At 42.1% G+C, this 16,062-nt stretch overlaps 2 protein-coding genes across 7 annotated transcripts in view; both read right to left on the reverse strand.

Moving 5' to 3' along the window:
- ZNF609 (zinc finger protein 609) overlaps positions 1-5,626 on the reverse strand; it is a 211,167-nt gene extending 205,541 nt beyond the window's left edge. For 2 of the 3 annotated variants that reach the window (XM_042941725.1, XM_042941722.1), the window contains exon 1: positions 5,123-5,215. The gene's annotated coding sequence lies outside the window, so the exon portion shown is untranslated. Of the gene's footprint in view, positions 1-5,122; positions 5,216-5,605 lie in introns of those variants that run through there. The other variant, XM_042941723.1, reaches the window with a different exon arrangement.
- A 4,771-nt stretch (positions 5,627-10,397) lies between these two features.
- TRIP4 (thyroid hormone receptor interactor 4) overlaps positions 10,398-16,062 on the reverse strand; it is a 64,778-nt gene continuing 59,113 nt past the window's right edge. For all 4 annotated transcript variants that reach the window (XM_042941730.1, XM_042941729.1, XM_042941728.1 and 1 more), the window contains one exon: positions 10,398-10,693. In XM_042941730.1, coding sequence (XP_042797664.1) covers positions 10,626-10,693 — 68 coding nt within the window. In that variant the 3' untranslated portion in view covers positions 10,398-10,625. The remainder of the gene's footprint in view (positions 10,694-16,062) is intronic.

Here is a 16,062-nt window from a genome sequence, read left to right on the forward strand (position 1 = left end):
TCAGAGCCTGCCTGGCATCAGACAGCTCTCACCTGCAAAAGAAAGAAGGAAAAAATTCTCACAGAGACAAGAGAAAGATCGGAGGTTTGCTCCTGAGTGATGGACTAGATATGACCTAATAGGTATTTGCCATCTCTTATTTCTGGGACTCTGATCCAAGAACAAACAGCAAGAGGACCATGAAAAATCAGCCCTGTTGGATCTGGAGTTCTGCCTTGACAAGATATAAAGCTCATTCATAGATCTGACTGTGCTCATGAGACTGCAGTTCAACTCCTGCTGCTAGAGCAAGGGGAGGGGGAAGGAAGATAGAAAGGGGTGAGTGGGAAGGAGGTGGAAGATCTGGGTTGTGACTATAATAGCTACAGTAATTAGAGTGTTTCCAAGCTGCTGGAGAAGTCTTCAGAGCAGGGAACTAGGATGAGAGATGGGGGAGGGGAAAAAGCATGAGGAAGCAAACTACTGAAAATGCTAGGAAAGTATATGGTGGTTTATGAACAGTTTAAAACAAACAAACAACTGTGACGGCTTCATATAGGCAAATAGAGAAGTTTAAGTTCTTTCCCAGAAGAGAATACTATACAGTAACTGTTAGGCTCCCACTTAAAGCTAGGTTACAAACTAGGTTTAAGCAGATTATTGCAAATGTCACTGTCTTTCAGTGGCCCACTGGCCCTGTCTCAGGGTCATAATGTTGCCTCCCTTTCCTCTAAATCAATACATTTGATCTATGTATCTAAATTTGTCTTTCTGGCAAATAGGTCATAGCCTTCACTCCACTTGGAAAAGGGATTTCTGAACTTCAAAAACAGTTAACATCACATATTTTCCTTCAATCAACTGTTAATTGATACCTGGTGAATTCAATGAGAGGGAGAAAGAAAAAGATGGAGATTCAGTATGAGTACACAGCCTGTTGACCTAACACAGAAAATGACTGGAAGGCATTAAAAAGTCAGAACATAAATGCCCGAGTTACTACTTGCTTATACATTTTAGGCTGTATGGCACTGCCTACTAGAGTGGCATGAAGATGTGAAAGAAAAATATTAATGGAAGATGATGATAATAACCTAGAAGAAAAACCAGGGAATATGCAAAAAGCCTAAAAATAGAAAGTCCTCTTCCAAGTTAGAGGAAATGCTATACTTGTTTTTAAGATAAATATGTAGCTGAGGTATTTCCTTAACGTGATTTGGCCCTGGGTGATTTGATCCTAACAAGTGATGTTAATCTCAATGCCAGAGAAAAGAATTATAAAGGTACTGGGAAAAACTAAAATGGAACAGGACAACTGAAGAGATGCAAACTTCATGTGGAGATTTACATTCACAAAATAAAAACACATGCAAATTTCTTGAGTGAGGCATGTCAGGTGGACCCACACAAAGTCAATTATATCCTTTGCATAAAACCTGCTGGGTATCCTCCCAGTGGACTAAATCTTTTTCACCACACTGAAAGCAAAGAATTTTCTCCTTCCCATTTCCCTCTAATAAACAAGCACTAGAAAACTGAATTACCACTATTTCCTTCCCATTCATAGGGCATAAAGCCAGAAATCACAGAAATACAATAGGGCCGGCTAGGACCATGTCTAAGGCATGCTATTCAGTAATCTAAAAAGAAACACAGAGAAAGAAGAATCTCTTCTCTTTTCCATTATCATCTCACTAACAAACCTGTATCAGGCATTAAGAAATGTGAAACAAAGAGCAATTTCACACATACGAACTGAACCTAAACCACGGAAGACCCAGTATTTTCTTGTCACTGTGGCATGTGATTCTTTAACCACCTGCTCAATAATCCCTCTTCAGCTGCACAGCTGCTGCCAATTCCACAAGCCCAGCTAGGCAGGTGCTTCAGTGAATTACCTGTTCCCTAGTGAAAAGAGTCCTTCACTGACACTTAGTGGGCCCAGAACCTGCCAATCAGCATCACCGATCTTCATTTTTGTCTGCCACAGCCAACTTTTATGAGAGATATCACGAAGGCGTATTTAGCACACTATATGATTTTGTATTTGGTGGGGTTTTATTCTTGTTGTTGTCCTTTGTTTTATAAGGAAACGGATTTTTCAAAATCAAGCAGAAGTGAGAATTCAGCTGCTGAAAAGAAAACTTGCCACACAACATAAGGCTGCCTCATCTCAGAGTGGCCCCATCTGTCTGGCAGTATTCCCACCCATGACTAGTTTTCCACAAGGGAAATAACAATTGCTCAGCTACCTTTGTAGCAGAAGAAAGTGGCAGTGGAAAGTGCTATGGTACCTGGCAGTAATGAGAGGGAGAACTTCTGGAGCTCACACATCATCCCTGTACTTCTTAAGTCTCCACGGCTAAGCCCAGGCAGTAGCGTTCCGAGTCAAATAAATAAGGAGTGGCACTTCTACTCGACAGAGCAATCACTAAACCCCTCAACAAATTATCCTGTTCCAGTCGTTTAGTTGCTATATGCTAATTACAACATAATTACTACCAGGAGCCAAAATTATGCTCCTATGTCCTCACACAAAATAAGCACTAATCTGCCCAGCCATCTAGATCTCTCACAAGAAAAACATTTTCTACAAAGAAAACCAAAGTGCTCTCTGCAAGATGGTCACAACCAGAAGACTCATAAAGACCCCTTGTGCCAAGGGCCCAACTCTGAAACCACTACATCCAATCAGGGCAAATTTAATATGAGGCTTCTGCCTTCACTGTCACCTGACAGGATTCAAAATGAAGGTCCACAACCCACGAGCAAAATGCTTGGGACTCTGGTATTAGCTGAGACTTCAGAGGCTGAGGACAGATTGCTGGAAATAGCCTAAAGACAGACAACACCTCTAGCTAAGACTTTAATAAGAGTTTTGACATCAAGAACATGTTCCCTCCCAACAAAGCCCAACACCTAAGTGGCAAGTCATCATTTTCAGAAACTCACTGAAATAAAGGAATGAGGGAGACAACACAGTCACACTCAACACCTCAGAAAGACCTCTCCCAAAACCAAAGGCTAAAATTCCTATTCAAGAATACCTACAGGATATAGGTGGCTATTGTGTACACAGTGCATTGTGTATAACTGCCCTCTCACAACGAATCTGCTTTCCAATCTCTTCTTAAAGAAAAGTTTTCTTTAATATCCTAAAAGGAAACCTTCTTTCTAATCCCAAATGATTTCTTACCCAACTAATAGTACCTAACTACTATCTGGGCATTTCTAGGAGATATTTACAAGGATGGGGGTTCTTCTAGCTCATCCTCATCCTTCTCTCATTAATTACCCCCAAGACCTCAAAGGATTTTTATGTTCATCACTTTGACCAATTTCTCCCTAATGCAAAGGCAGATATGGCCTTTCTGCATAATGAGCAAGTCACCTCTTTTCATCAGAATTAAAATAAAGATTTAAAGGAAAGTTTTGTTTCCACAGCCCCTGCCCAAATAGGCAAATTCTGTGGCTTTTGTGTTGTGCAATTATTACTGACCAGGAAGTCACCATTAAACAGGTACTTGGTCCTTGACTTCCTGTCTTAACCTTGCAAAGGTTTTTAGTGGTGTTCCTAAACAAACAAAAATCATTGTTGAGTGTCCCATCTCTATAAAAAGAATTAAATATGATGGTTCAAACAAGAGTGAAAACCTCCACTTGGAGTCTTCTTCCTTAAAGGTCTGACACAAACATGGGGATTAAGTCTCCCAGACACTATTCCTCCACAACTTAGTACAGGCTAGCCAAAGAGGCAGGCACAACATGGCTGGCATCCCCTATTCTTCTGAAAAATGTGTGCCAATGAGCTCTGCATTGTTCCTCACTCAAAAAGAAGAGCCTTTCTGTCTGGCCTCCTCCAATGGCAAGCCCCAGTCTGGAAAAGGAAGAAAATGGCACTGAGAAGCCTGGGAGATGGAGCATATCCAAAGCTCTCAGACAAGACTTGAACCTATGACCTTCACTGTGTACACAATAGGCGGGTGAGAGGGACCGGTTTATCTCTGCAGCAGCAGTTCTCAGCCCTGGGGTAGCACTCCCGATAAAATGACACAGACTATTGTGTGTGGCAGCAGAACAGTCATCTCCTCACAACAGCCTAAACCAGCACTCCCTCCCCCAAGACAAAGCAGCAGGGGTGAAATTAACTCAAGGCTGCAGAGCAAAGCCTAGTACAGAAAAGAGAGGCTTGTGGGGGATTGGGGACTCTCCTCAACCCCTGGGGCTCTGGACACATGGCTGGAAACAGACAGGCTTTCTCCCCCATCTTTCCCACTCTCATTTAGGTAGGAAGCTGTTTCTTAGAGAATTTAATCATCTGTGATTTGTTCAGAAATATTCCCCCTGAAGGGCTCTGATCTCTCCACCCTGTGTGAGCCTAATTCCTAGAAGCTGAAATGACTGTTTGCTGCTGCCTGTTTCACAAACACACATTAATTGGTCAGATGTGTCTCCTCCTCCTCAACCCCGGAGGGAGGAAGAAGAATCTGAGCAAAGCACAGAGATGATCCAACCGTAATTACACATAAAGGGAAAAGAGGGCAGCATGGGTTTTTCCAAACAGGACAGGGTCACAAATCCTCCCGGGGGTACATGGAGAGCAGTTAAGGGCCAGGCCCAGGGATCCCTCCATCTTGAAGAAAAGGACAGGAGTAAATGTGACCTGAGACTGGAAGGAGCACACACCCACAACCTACTTACTGCACACTCCCGGCCACCTTGCTCCCCCCCTCTCAGGGCCGCGCACACGTCTAGCTTCCAACCCTTCGCCCTGAACCCCCCTAACTCTGACTAGCCCCAGCCGCCCTGCGCCCCCTCGAGATACCCAGACTCGCCTCTGAAACTCTCTGGCCTGTCCCCACAACCCGGTCAGACCCTAATCCCCTCTTGGGCACCCCTACCCTCAGGCTGAACCGACCCCGGCCACGCTTTGAACTTCACCCCGCGCCCCTCGACGCCCCCTCCCCCACCCACGCAACGACCCCCCCCCCCCACACACCTTCCCCTCGCTCCGCCCCAGCCCCCCAACCCCCACTTCCTCCGTCAGGCGCCGCTGCCCCCGGCCCCCTCAGCCCCGGCCCCCCTCAGCGCCGCGGCCTCTCTCCTCCCCCAGCCCCGGCTCCACACAAAGCTCCGGACTCACCGCGCGGCCGGTCCCGGGAGCCGCCACCTCCGCCCGCCCGGGGCCCCGGGCCGTAGAGCCGCCGCAGCTACGGGGCCCAGGCCGCCATCCGTTCCCGCGGCCCCTCCCCCCCACCCCACCCCGCCTTGGCTCCGGCTCTCCGCCCCCTCCCCGCGCCGCTCCGCCCCGCCCGGCCGGTGCCGCTGTGTCCGGGGCCGCGGGTCCCTCAGCCGCCACCGCCGCCGCCGCCGCCGCCGCGATCCGGGACAACCAGGGCCGCCCCGAAGACCCGGACACTGGACTACCGGGCCCTCGGATCCGGATTCCGGGCTGCTGTGGAGTCTGGAGCGGGAGAGCGCCGGGGAAACCCGGAACCTGGATGAAAGAGCCAAATCCTGGGTCTCGGAATGCGCGGTCACACGGAGCCCGGATTATAGAGTCGTAGCTCTGGGAATGCTGGAAAACCCGGCGAGCCGGTTAAAACATAGAGAAACTCGAAGAAACCTGGATTGGAGAGCTCGAACCTAACGCTCTCTCCTCCTGGAAAGAACTCTCACTGGACCTGACTTCCTCGCAGAGAGGTCTCTGGAGGAAGTATCATATTTTAAATACAGAAGACACCAGTTCCGTATGTATCTTTCAACCATGAGGTGAGGAAAAGGCCGTGAGGGATCTGAACGTGAACATCCACAAAGAACAGAAGAGCTAGGACAGCTCATAATGGTTTCATCCATTTTATCCCTTGGTTCAGCAAAGTATCACCCCCCCCCCCAATTTTTTATCCTTTGTTCTCCAGTTTTTTTGTTTTTTGTTTTTTGTTTTTTTTTTAGGATTAACGCTTGTTTTCCTCTCCAAAGTACCCATTTATCTTTCTAGATCTCATCTCACCATCGGATATTACCAAATCTTGCTTTTTATTATCTAAAAGTCCTATTTTGTCCTTCTTCAACCCACCATTCTTTTTTCTAACGACTGTAACTTATGTCTTTCCTTATCTGTCATTCATCTGTTATTGCCCAGCGCACTACTACATAGTAGACATTCAGGCGATGTTTACCCGAACCCTCCCACCCACCTCTTGCTTGTGAAACAAACACTTCATGACCTCTTCCCTAAAATTTCCACCTCTTTCCACAGCAAACAGAAATTTAATTCTCAAAGCTCCCCATTCTTAGCCCCTCTTCCGTCCTTCTTGTGTCCTTGACCATCTTAGCTCTGCAGTTTTATCTTTCCTTTCTTCCCTTATCCTGAGGCATCCTTCAACAGTGCCATTCAAGATAAGTGTGTGACTTGGGGATAGAGCCAAGTCATAAAACCCCTTTACTCTTCATCTACACACACACACAGCTGAGGAAGAAGAATCTCCCTTTGGTCCACCAAAATTCAACTTGTTCTAGTATAGTACAGGACAGAATTGATCCCTGGGGATAAGACATTTCCAGTCTTTACTGGACGACGTTACAAATGAGGAATCAACTACTTAGCAGGCAGAGAAAGAGTATGGTTCGGTGTTTTAGACTTGGAAGTGACTTAATTAAGGGTTTAACATTCAAGTAGTCATCATTTACTGAAGAATGTGACTCTATCATTGGAGAGGACAGGACTGCAAAAATAGGGAACAAAGGAAAATAAACACTCCTACAGTGAACCTCAATTTTTAGCCAAAGTTATCAAGCCTGGAAGAATCACCAAAAATTTTCAAAATATCCTGTACACTCAAAGATTCTTAAGTTTTGACTTCCTATTCCTCTAGACCAGGGATTGGAAAACTATGGGTGACACACTCACTGCCTGTTTTGGTATGTCCCATGAGCTAAGAGTGTTGTTTTTTTTTTGTTTTTGTTTTTTTACATTTTTAAATGGGTGAAAAACAAAAGAATATTTTGTGGTGTGAGAATTAATATGAAATTCAAATTTCAGTGTCCACAAATAGAGTTTTAAGGGCTCATAGCCAGTCATCATTTATGTATTACCTATGGATTCATCTGCACTGTAACAGCAGAGCTGAATAGGTGTTAACAGAGACTGTAGGACCAGGAAAGCCTAAAATATTTGCTATCTGGCCCTTTACAGAAAAAGTGTGCTGATCCGTGCTCCAAACAAACTGTCCAGTAGAACTTTCTGCAATGATGGAAATGTTCTATATTTATGCCCTCCAGTTTAGAAGCCACTAGCCCCATGTGACTGTTTGGGCCCTTGAAATATGGTTAATGTGACTGAAGAACTGAATTCTTAATTTTATTTAATTTAAATAACCACATGTGACTAGTGGCTACCATATTAAACAGTACAGCTCTAGACTCTTGTCAAATCTTATGTACTGACATTTTTTTTGCCCCTTGTGCCAACATCTTATTCCCTTCCTATGTCACAACTTCGTATGGATTCTCAGTCCCTCCCATCCACCCCCCATCACCCTATTTATCTGACTCCAAACTAGAATGCCACACTTACTAGGTTTTCTTTCTGGGCTCTCCATTGTCACAACTGAAATCTGAAATCTGATCAGTTTACAAGTTTCACCCCATGAATTAATGCACATTATGTGCACACATATAAATGGACAGACATTTACACAAGTTTCTTTGTGTCAGAAGGAACTGTGGCTATGGTCTTTCTTCTCTGCATGAGAGAAGTAGAAAAGCCTTCCACATGCTGGATCCCTTGCTGCTGGTGTCTGCGATATGGATCACCTCCCTCCAAACACATTCACAGAAGCTGAGAACAGCAGATGTGTACTTGCTATTTGAATCTCAAGGAAAAAAAAAAAAAATCCTTCATCACAGGCCTTTCTTTCCTCCCCCTAGGCCTAATAAACTGAAGTTAGTTGATTTCTCTAGTTTAATAGATGCTTGCTTTTTTTACTGGTCTTTTCTAGCTGGGCAAGAGAACAACCCCAACACTGTCTCAATCTTGGCTAGGAGTTCTAGCAAAAGCATTAAAAAAATTTTACCAAATAAATGAAATCCATATAAATGGGCTTTAGTATAGACAGCAGTTAAAATCGAAAGAGATTAAGGGTTGTAACTCATAAAAATCCTAACTTTGTAATTTTTCTAAAAATAATCTTCAAAGTCTAAGTTTTTCACAGCTACTCCCTAGGAAAAAATGGGTTTCTGTACACTTCCAGCTTGAAAAAAGGGGACACCTAGTTCTTTCTCTAGATTAGCTATACCAAGCAAAAAAAAAAAAAAACCCTTACTCCAATCCAAACATCTGACTGGAAAGTCAAAGCCTCCTAAGTCCTGACAGAGAAAGTATCTTGTTTCATGTATCTCCCACTCTGAGCTTACATAATTGAGACAGGACCCTGTCTAGAACAGCAAAAACAAAAAACACTAAACCCTTCAGGTACTATACACATTGAGAGCCACTGAACCCAACCATCCAAAAGGGGGCGCAGATATTTAGGCTGCAAAAGAAAACCAGCTCAGAAATGTGAAACTTCCCTCAGGCCAAGCTGTCCCAGAGTTAACAGGGTCAGTGCAAAGTGTTGTAAAGCACTGAAAGGCAATTCCTGGGCGAGTTTGTACTCAGGATGCTAAGAATTTCCACTAGGCTTTAAATTATGCTATTCATCACTGAGCAACTGACGGCCATCTACCCCCAAGTCTCTCCCACACTTCCTCCCGAGTGTCCCACAAATAAAAGAGAGACTTTACACCACCAACCACCACGTGAAATAAAAGGCTTTCACAGTCTAACCATGAAAAGAAGTTTCCAAGTTACTCTGCCATTTACTCATGTGGCACCAGCTGCATATTTTGGATGCTGAGGTGAGTTCTTGTAAATCTGTAATGTTCTTGTAAACTTTCTTATCACAGCACACAAAATGGTTGCATAACCTGAACTCTTGCAGCTCCTGATGTTTTTCTTTAGGTGTACACACACAATCTACCCAGGTGAAAAAAAAATCAATCCAGATTCCTCTGTGCTTGAGCTGTCATTCACATAAAAAGGCAGGTAGCTTTTTGTGGTTGTTGTTTCCTGGGTCCTTCACCTCCTGCCTTTTGGTTTTATTTTGGTACTCAGAAAACGAGACAATTCCAGTGCAGAATTCAAGATATTACTGCTTGGTAAACTATTAACACAGTGTGGCTTCATTAATAATACTAGGGTCTTCAGGAGACCAGAATGAGACTTTTTTTTTCCCTCTAAAGAAGTACCATTAGCTGTCCTTTCCATTTTCTCTACAGAAGTTGAGCAGGAAAAGAAAGAGAATACTGCATATTTGCATTACCAGAACAAGAATCGGGTAGATTTTCCCTGGGAATCCAAAGTGATCAGGCCCCCACAAAACCAGTGCCTAGAGCTATGCAACAAGCAGAGTTCACAGTTGAGTGAACATCAATGCATATGAGTGGAGGCATTTCAATGCAAATACATGCTGAATATGAAGGATTAAAGAAAGGGGAAATTAATCTTTTTCATAACACAGGGCACTTTTTTTTTTTCTCTCCTGCGTGCTCTCTTTTTTAAGTCATGCACACAACTGCTGGAGGGAATCCAACTTCCCTAGTGTGGTGGTGGTGCTTTATAAAAAGCAGAACATACACATTTAAGACCATGAATTTCCTGAGGATGCCAGCAACTGAGATTCTGACAGCTTTGCTGAACAGACTCAGAAAAAAAGTGTTTCACTAAGTAGGGCCAGACTGATGAGTAAAAAATCTCATTTCAAATCAACCTATTTTTTCAAAGCTCATAGCTTTCTGAGGTGTGATGGTTTAAAAGGTTGGGTTTCAGCATTTGGGGGTATATGAATACATTTACTGAAGGGACTTTATTTTTTAGTTTGCTTCTAATTGTCCCATCTAAGTGATGCTTTTGCAATACCCACAAAATAAATAGGGCAGTTTCATGTTGCTTGAGCAAGTAGCTCTATCTTCTCCCAGTCTGATCTTCTTATGTCCTAACATCTCAAACCAAAGAACAAAGTGGCAGCACCTTTTCAGGTTATCCCTTAAAAAAAAAAAAAATCTGCCAATGAAGGTTATTCAGCTTTTGAAGACTGTTCACTTCAAGACATGTTGGACTAGAGCAAAAAACTTGTTAAAACCCTTTCTGTCCCATCACAGGTATGCATTAAACATAGGATTCCTCAAACACCTTAATACTCTAACCAGGCTATTACTTTGAAAAGAAACTTTAAAATTCAAGTGGTCTCTCAAAAAAATTGTTAACCTTTGCTAAGAGAGTTCCCAGTCTCAAATCCAAGCTTCAGAAAGCAAAGTAATTTCCAACTTGTTCTTTTCTGATACCATTTTGAGAAAAATGTCAAAGACCTAGAATTTTTAAAATAGCATTTTATAAATAATGTATTCAAAGATTTTGACCTACTACATAAAGTAAGAATCCCACTCTTTAAGAAAAATATACAGATTTAGGTAAGAGTCTAAATTCTCAAAGATTCAAGCCTGATGCCAAGCCTTTAGATTTCTAATGCTTCAATTCCAAAGGACCAGTGGATAGCAATTTTAGTACACAAAACTCCACTATGCTGTATAGCTCCTTTTCTCCTGGGTCAGACAGCTTTATTCTGCTTCATTAACCCCTTCTTTGCTCCTTGATGGATCTTGGAATCCAGTTTCCCTGTAAGGGAGAAAAAGAAGCCTCATTATTTATTTTTTATATTTGCAATGCAAATCTTTCCTGGCCTCCCAGGTCTTCTGGTTCCTGTTTTCCTGTCACATTCAATTATCTTGCTTCAGGACTTAGACACTTTCAAACTTCAGAGTTTCATTCTGTAAGAATGAGGAAGCAGTGGGAACATTGTTTAAGGACACACAAATGTGGAGACACACACACACACACACACACACACACACGAGTATTCATTCGCCTAAAGAATCTAAATCGTTAATATTTCTAATTTTGTAGCTAGAAGAAAAGAAACAACACGTTTTTCAGGAGGTCTCATGCTAAGGCAAGTTTGAAAAGAATACACATATATAATAAAGGAAGGCATTTCACACAGTGGGAAACTCATTCCTCTGACCTGTTAACTGGCTGAGCATAATGCATGAACCTCTCTCGCAGTGAGAAAAGCAGTTCAGTTCACCCCTTTGCTGCCTCAGACTTAATAGGGGGAGTGACCTGAAACAGTGGAGTAGAATCCACATGAATGGTTTACTGACAAAGGGCCCCTATCACCAGCTAAGAAGGGCAAAGGTCATAGGCTGTATGACTCTTCTAAGTGTTAAAGTTAGAAAACAAGCAACCTTCCTGTCCCAGGTGACCCTAATGAGAGGTACTTTACTGATGTGGTCCCTGACCTCTGACTCCTCAGATCTACCAGGACGGTTTGGTTCAGTGGTAGCAGCCTTAGGAGCCATCCATCTCATGCATGAAAACAATCTTAACAAAGTTCCTGTCTGTCTTACACATTGATTTCTCCCACAAAGAGTCTCACTTAAGTCAATAGTGATACTGGCACTGAACTGAAACAGAAACAGGTCAGTTTAGCCTCAGCATTACAAAAAAAAGATTAACAAACAAGGAGCTTCCCTTTAAGGCAAGCCAGGTGTACTACAGCCCACACCCATAACTGCCCCCCCCCCCCACATGCTGTCATTTTCATTTGTTATAGCAATCAGGTGTACAAGAAAGCAATGGAATAGAAGTCAGGAGACTCAGGTGCTAGTCCATCCCTCTGTGTTATTAACTAGCTGTAAAACCTGGGGCAAGTCATTTAGTCTCTCTAGACTTTAATACTCTCACTTGTCCAACTAAGAATACATGTCTTGACTACTGCAAAAGATTGTGAGAAAATAACCTCAGGGCGCCTGGGTGACTTAATTTCAGCTCAGGTCATGATCCCAGGGTCGTGGAATCGAGCCTCTTATTGAGCACCACCTACACGGAGCATGGAACCTGCTTAACATTCTCATTCTCTCTCTCTCTCTTGCTCTCTCTCTCCCCCTCTGCCCATCTCCCCCCACTCATGCTCTCTCTCTCAAATAAAATTAAAAAAAAAATTAAAAATAACGTCATCCTAGTTTCCCTTTTTAAGTTTTCTTAAGTTTTGTTTTCTTTTTCTCCTCATCTCTCTATGGGTATACCTGTCTCTGGAGTAACATTTCTTCTTTTTCTGGGCTTCCTCAGAAACCATCAGTAAGCAATACCCTGAATGCTATCCACTAGCATTGTCACAATGCTGTTGATTTTAATTTGGGCTTTACAGCACAGAGTATTCCCAGGGATTTAGGAGTCTTTCATCCCCCAGGCTGCCCAGCTGGAAATCCGAAAATGTGCCAGCAATCTGGCAAAAAGCCCTACTACAAGGCAAGTTTGCCTTTATATTCCTAACGCTACCATAGTGAGCATCAAATGGTAGGTGCTCGGTAATGTGTTCATCAAATGAATTAAACAAAGATGGCAAGGCATACATTACAAATTCGAAAACCTTTGCACTGTAGGGACTAAGTAACCAAAATTAGCAGATATCAGATAAACACTAAGAGTATCCATTGAAAAGGTGGTGGTACCAGAAGCATAAGGAAGTACTGCATCTCACTCAACTTTTTAGGACAAGCTAGGACAGAATTCAGAATCCCACTTAGGACTTCACACTTCTAGTTCTCTAGTCCCTGAGACTACCTAGCTGTATGTGAGGAAGTCACCTAGTCACTCTTGTCCTCAGCTTTTTCTATGCCAAGAGGAAATTGGACTACGTTGTACAGGAGGATTCTTCCAGCTCTATGATATTGTGCCCTAAAAATGAAATGTGATTAGAATAATTTTTTTCTGAGGCTATCTGATAAAGTGCAAAGAGCAGGAAAATCAGAGACAGAAAGATGTGAGCAAAATACAACTTCTATAAACCTATTTACTCAACTGAAAAGTGAAAAGAGTAAAAAATTCCTAACTTACAAAGTTATTGAGAGAATTACAGCTAACATTAAGTGCTTTCTAAATACCAAGCACTATGCTGTTTTTTAATATACATTAAGTCATTTAATCCAATAACTAATTGAAATACTATATGTTAAAATGCTTCATAAACTCAAAATTCTCTAAAAAAGTAAGGGTAGTCATATTTATGCTGAGGCTTGGGAGTATGTTTCTTACTTATGGTCTCAGTTTACCTTACAACTCTAAGCAAGTCTATTAACTATATGTATTTCAGATTCCTCTTATAAAAAAAAGAGCCATTACCTTCTTGACACCCTCAAAGCTTTACTGTCTAAGAACATTCCAAGTATAATCTTTGGAAAACTCCAATCTGACTGTGAAAGCCCTCAAGTGAGACCAGCTCAGGTAATATCAACCCTATGAAGCAAAGCCCTCAATGGATAGGCAAACTAATCCCTGGCTTCAGGGATGATGTCATAAAATGGAAAATAGGAGGAAGGAGATATAAAGGAAGTAGGACTTCTGGAGCATTCCCAGGGATTCAGAAATTCTTTCATCCCCTAGACTGCCTAAGAAAACTATACATGTGCCAGCAATCTGTAAGCTCCTTATAACTAAGGACTTCTTTACATCCCTAACATCTACCACAGTGACTGCCAACAGTGGCCAGCTTAGGCCAGTTGCAGGCAATAAAGGCAAGGGACTGGGGCCTCTTGCACGAAGAAGCAGTCATCACAGTTCCCCTAAGATGGCAGGAATTCTGAACTAGTTCTAGTTCAGCCTCATCTTTCAAGACTTGGGATCTGGACAGTTAACTACAGTAACATACAGTACACTCTTTTAAAAGCAGAGTGGTAATGCTTAATTTCTGTATTTCTCATATATTTTTACATTTAATACCTACAGCATCTCAGTGTTAACCACATCCTCAATCATCGTGCCTAAGGAAAATCAAATGCATGTGCAGCAAATGGACAAGAAGTTAAAAGGGGAAAGAGTATTTGTCATCAATTGATATAACTCTCCTAGGGATTTCCACATGCTTTGCATAACATATAAGGCAGTACTTAAATGCATTTATAGAGCAAGTAGTTCATTTAATGTAAAAAGATTTCCTTTGTCTCTTTGAGCATTTAACCTACTCTATTATACTGTTTTGCATTTCCTAATTTGAGCAGACACACAGCCAAATGATATCATATTACACACTGTACTTTTCTGAATGATTTCAAGAAACAGAATTATCCCCAGGTCAAGCAAGCTCAAGTTTATGTGTCCAAAAGCATAAACCAAAATATATGCCTTTACTTCCAGTTATGGAGTGAATAAGTCATGGGAATAAAAGGTACAGCATAGAAAACATAGTCAATGATATCATATTAGTATTATATGGTGACAGATGGTAGCCACACTTGTGATGAGCAGAGCATAATGTATAGGGATGTTGAATCACTATGTTGTAAACTTGAAACTAATGTAACATTGTTGGTCAACTATAGTCAAAAAACTAAAAAATGTATACATACCTTTAAATTTAAGGCATACACACACACACACACACACACACACACACACACACACACACACACAGGATACAACAGGTAAATAGGTTGTATTCTAAAAGCTTATGTGCAAGTCAGAGTTTGGAACTTGGAACATGTCTCATAGAACTAATCTATAAGATTCCTAAGCCATCCTACAAAACAAAAACAAGAACAAAAACATTTAAGCCAAAGCACTATAATTGAAGGAGAGTATTATTAATATTATGGACCTTTACCATTTAGTGTAACAATATAGCTAGAAGAAAATGTGAAGCATTACAGATTAACAGCCAACTATGTATTTTCCCCTGTGGCAGTGAGAGTAAAGACTTTTTCCAGCTATAAGCTACTGAAGGTGGCTCCTTTGGACTACAAGAAGAAAGTTCTGGCAGAGTCTAAGATTTTAAGAGATGGTAAAGAGGAATGAAGGATGAAGGAATGAAGAGTTATAGGGAATAGAAACTTCACACCAAGCTATATCCTCAGGTAGGATGGTTCCCTTTCAATAGAATTTTTTTTTTCCAGGGTGCCTGGCTGGCTCAGTCGGTAGTACATATGACCCTTAATGTCACGGTCATGAGTTCAAGCCCCACGTTGGGTGTGGAACCTAAAGAATTTTTTTTTTTTTCCTGATGCACAAAGGGATTGGTCACCCATTCTTTCATTTTTTCTCTTTAAATTTCGCTTATTTCTGACTGATGTTTCACTTTGGCCTAACAAGGAAGAAGCTGCGGTCTCACAATTTCTCCCTGAAACAAGCAGACAGCCCATTTGACTTTTTAAAGCTTTTAACTACAATGGGGAAAGGACAGAAGGTTACTAAAGCTTTCCCCTAAGAGCATCATTCCTCCCCACCCCTCTACCCCCCCACCCCCATTAAACCTTATTGAGAAAAACAGAGGCCATATATGTAGTGAAAGTAGGTCTCTGGGTAGAGAAAGTACTGGAGTAAAACATCTCACAGAAATATCTAAACTGTTTACAGAGAACATTTTCTACAGGAGATTAAGCAGCAGGTAAAAACCAAGATAGGGGAGGAAGCTAAGAAAAGGCTATGGGGACTAAAGATCAAGTAGCACTGGGTATGGGAGAAAAGACCTAAAATGTTTTCCTGCTACCACCAGTGCTGATATCAGTGCCTAGAATAAGGTGAGAATGGAACAGGGAGGGATAGAATGCCACAACCAAAAAAGAGGGACAAGAGAGAGATTTAAATACTAAATAGCGGAAGAGTGCCTGGCTGGTTCAGTAGGTAGAGCATGTGACTCTTGATCTTGGGGTTGTGAGTTCAAGCCCCACTTTGAATCTACAGATTACTTAAAAATAAAATCTTGGGGCACCTGGGTGGCTCAGAATGTTAAACATCCAACTCTTGATTTCAGCTGATGTCATGATCTCACAGTTTGTGGGATCAAGCTCCAAGTTGGCCTCTGTGCTGACAGTGCTGAGCCTGCTTGGGAGTCTCTCTTTCCCTCTCTCTCTGTCCCTCCCCAGCTTGCACTGGCTCATGCTCATTCTCTTTCTCTCTCTCTCTCTCTCTCTCTCTCTCTCTCTCTCAAAATG

Source organism: Panthera leo, chromosome B3 (genome assembly GCF_018350215.1).
Source record: "Panthera leo isolate Ple1 chromosome B3, P.leo_Ple1_pat1.1, whole genome shotgun sequence".
NCBI classification, from domain to species: domain Eukaryota; kingdom Metazoa; phylum Chordata; class Mammalia; order Carnivora; family Felidae; genus Panthera; species Panthera leo.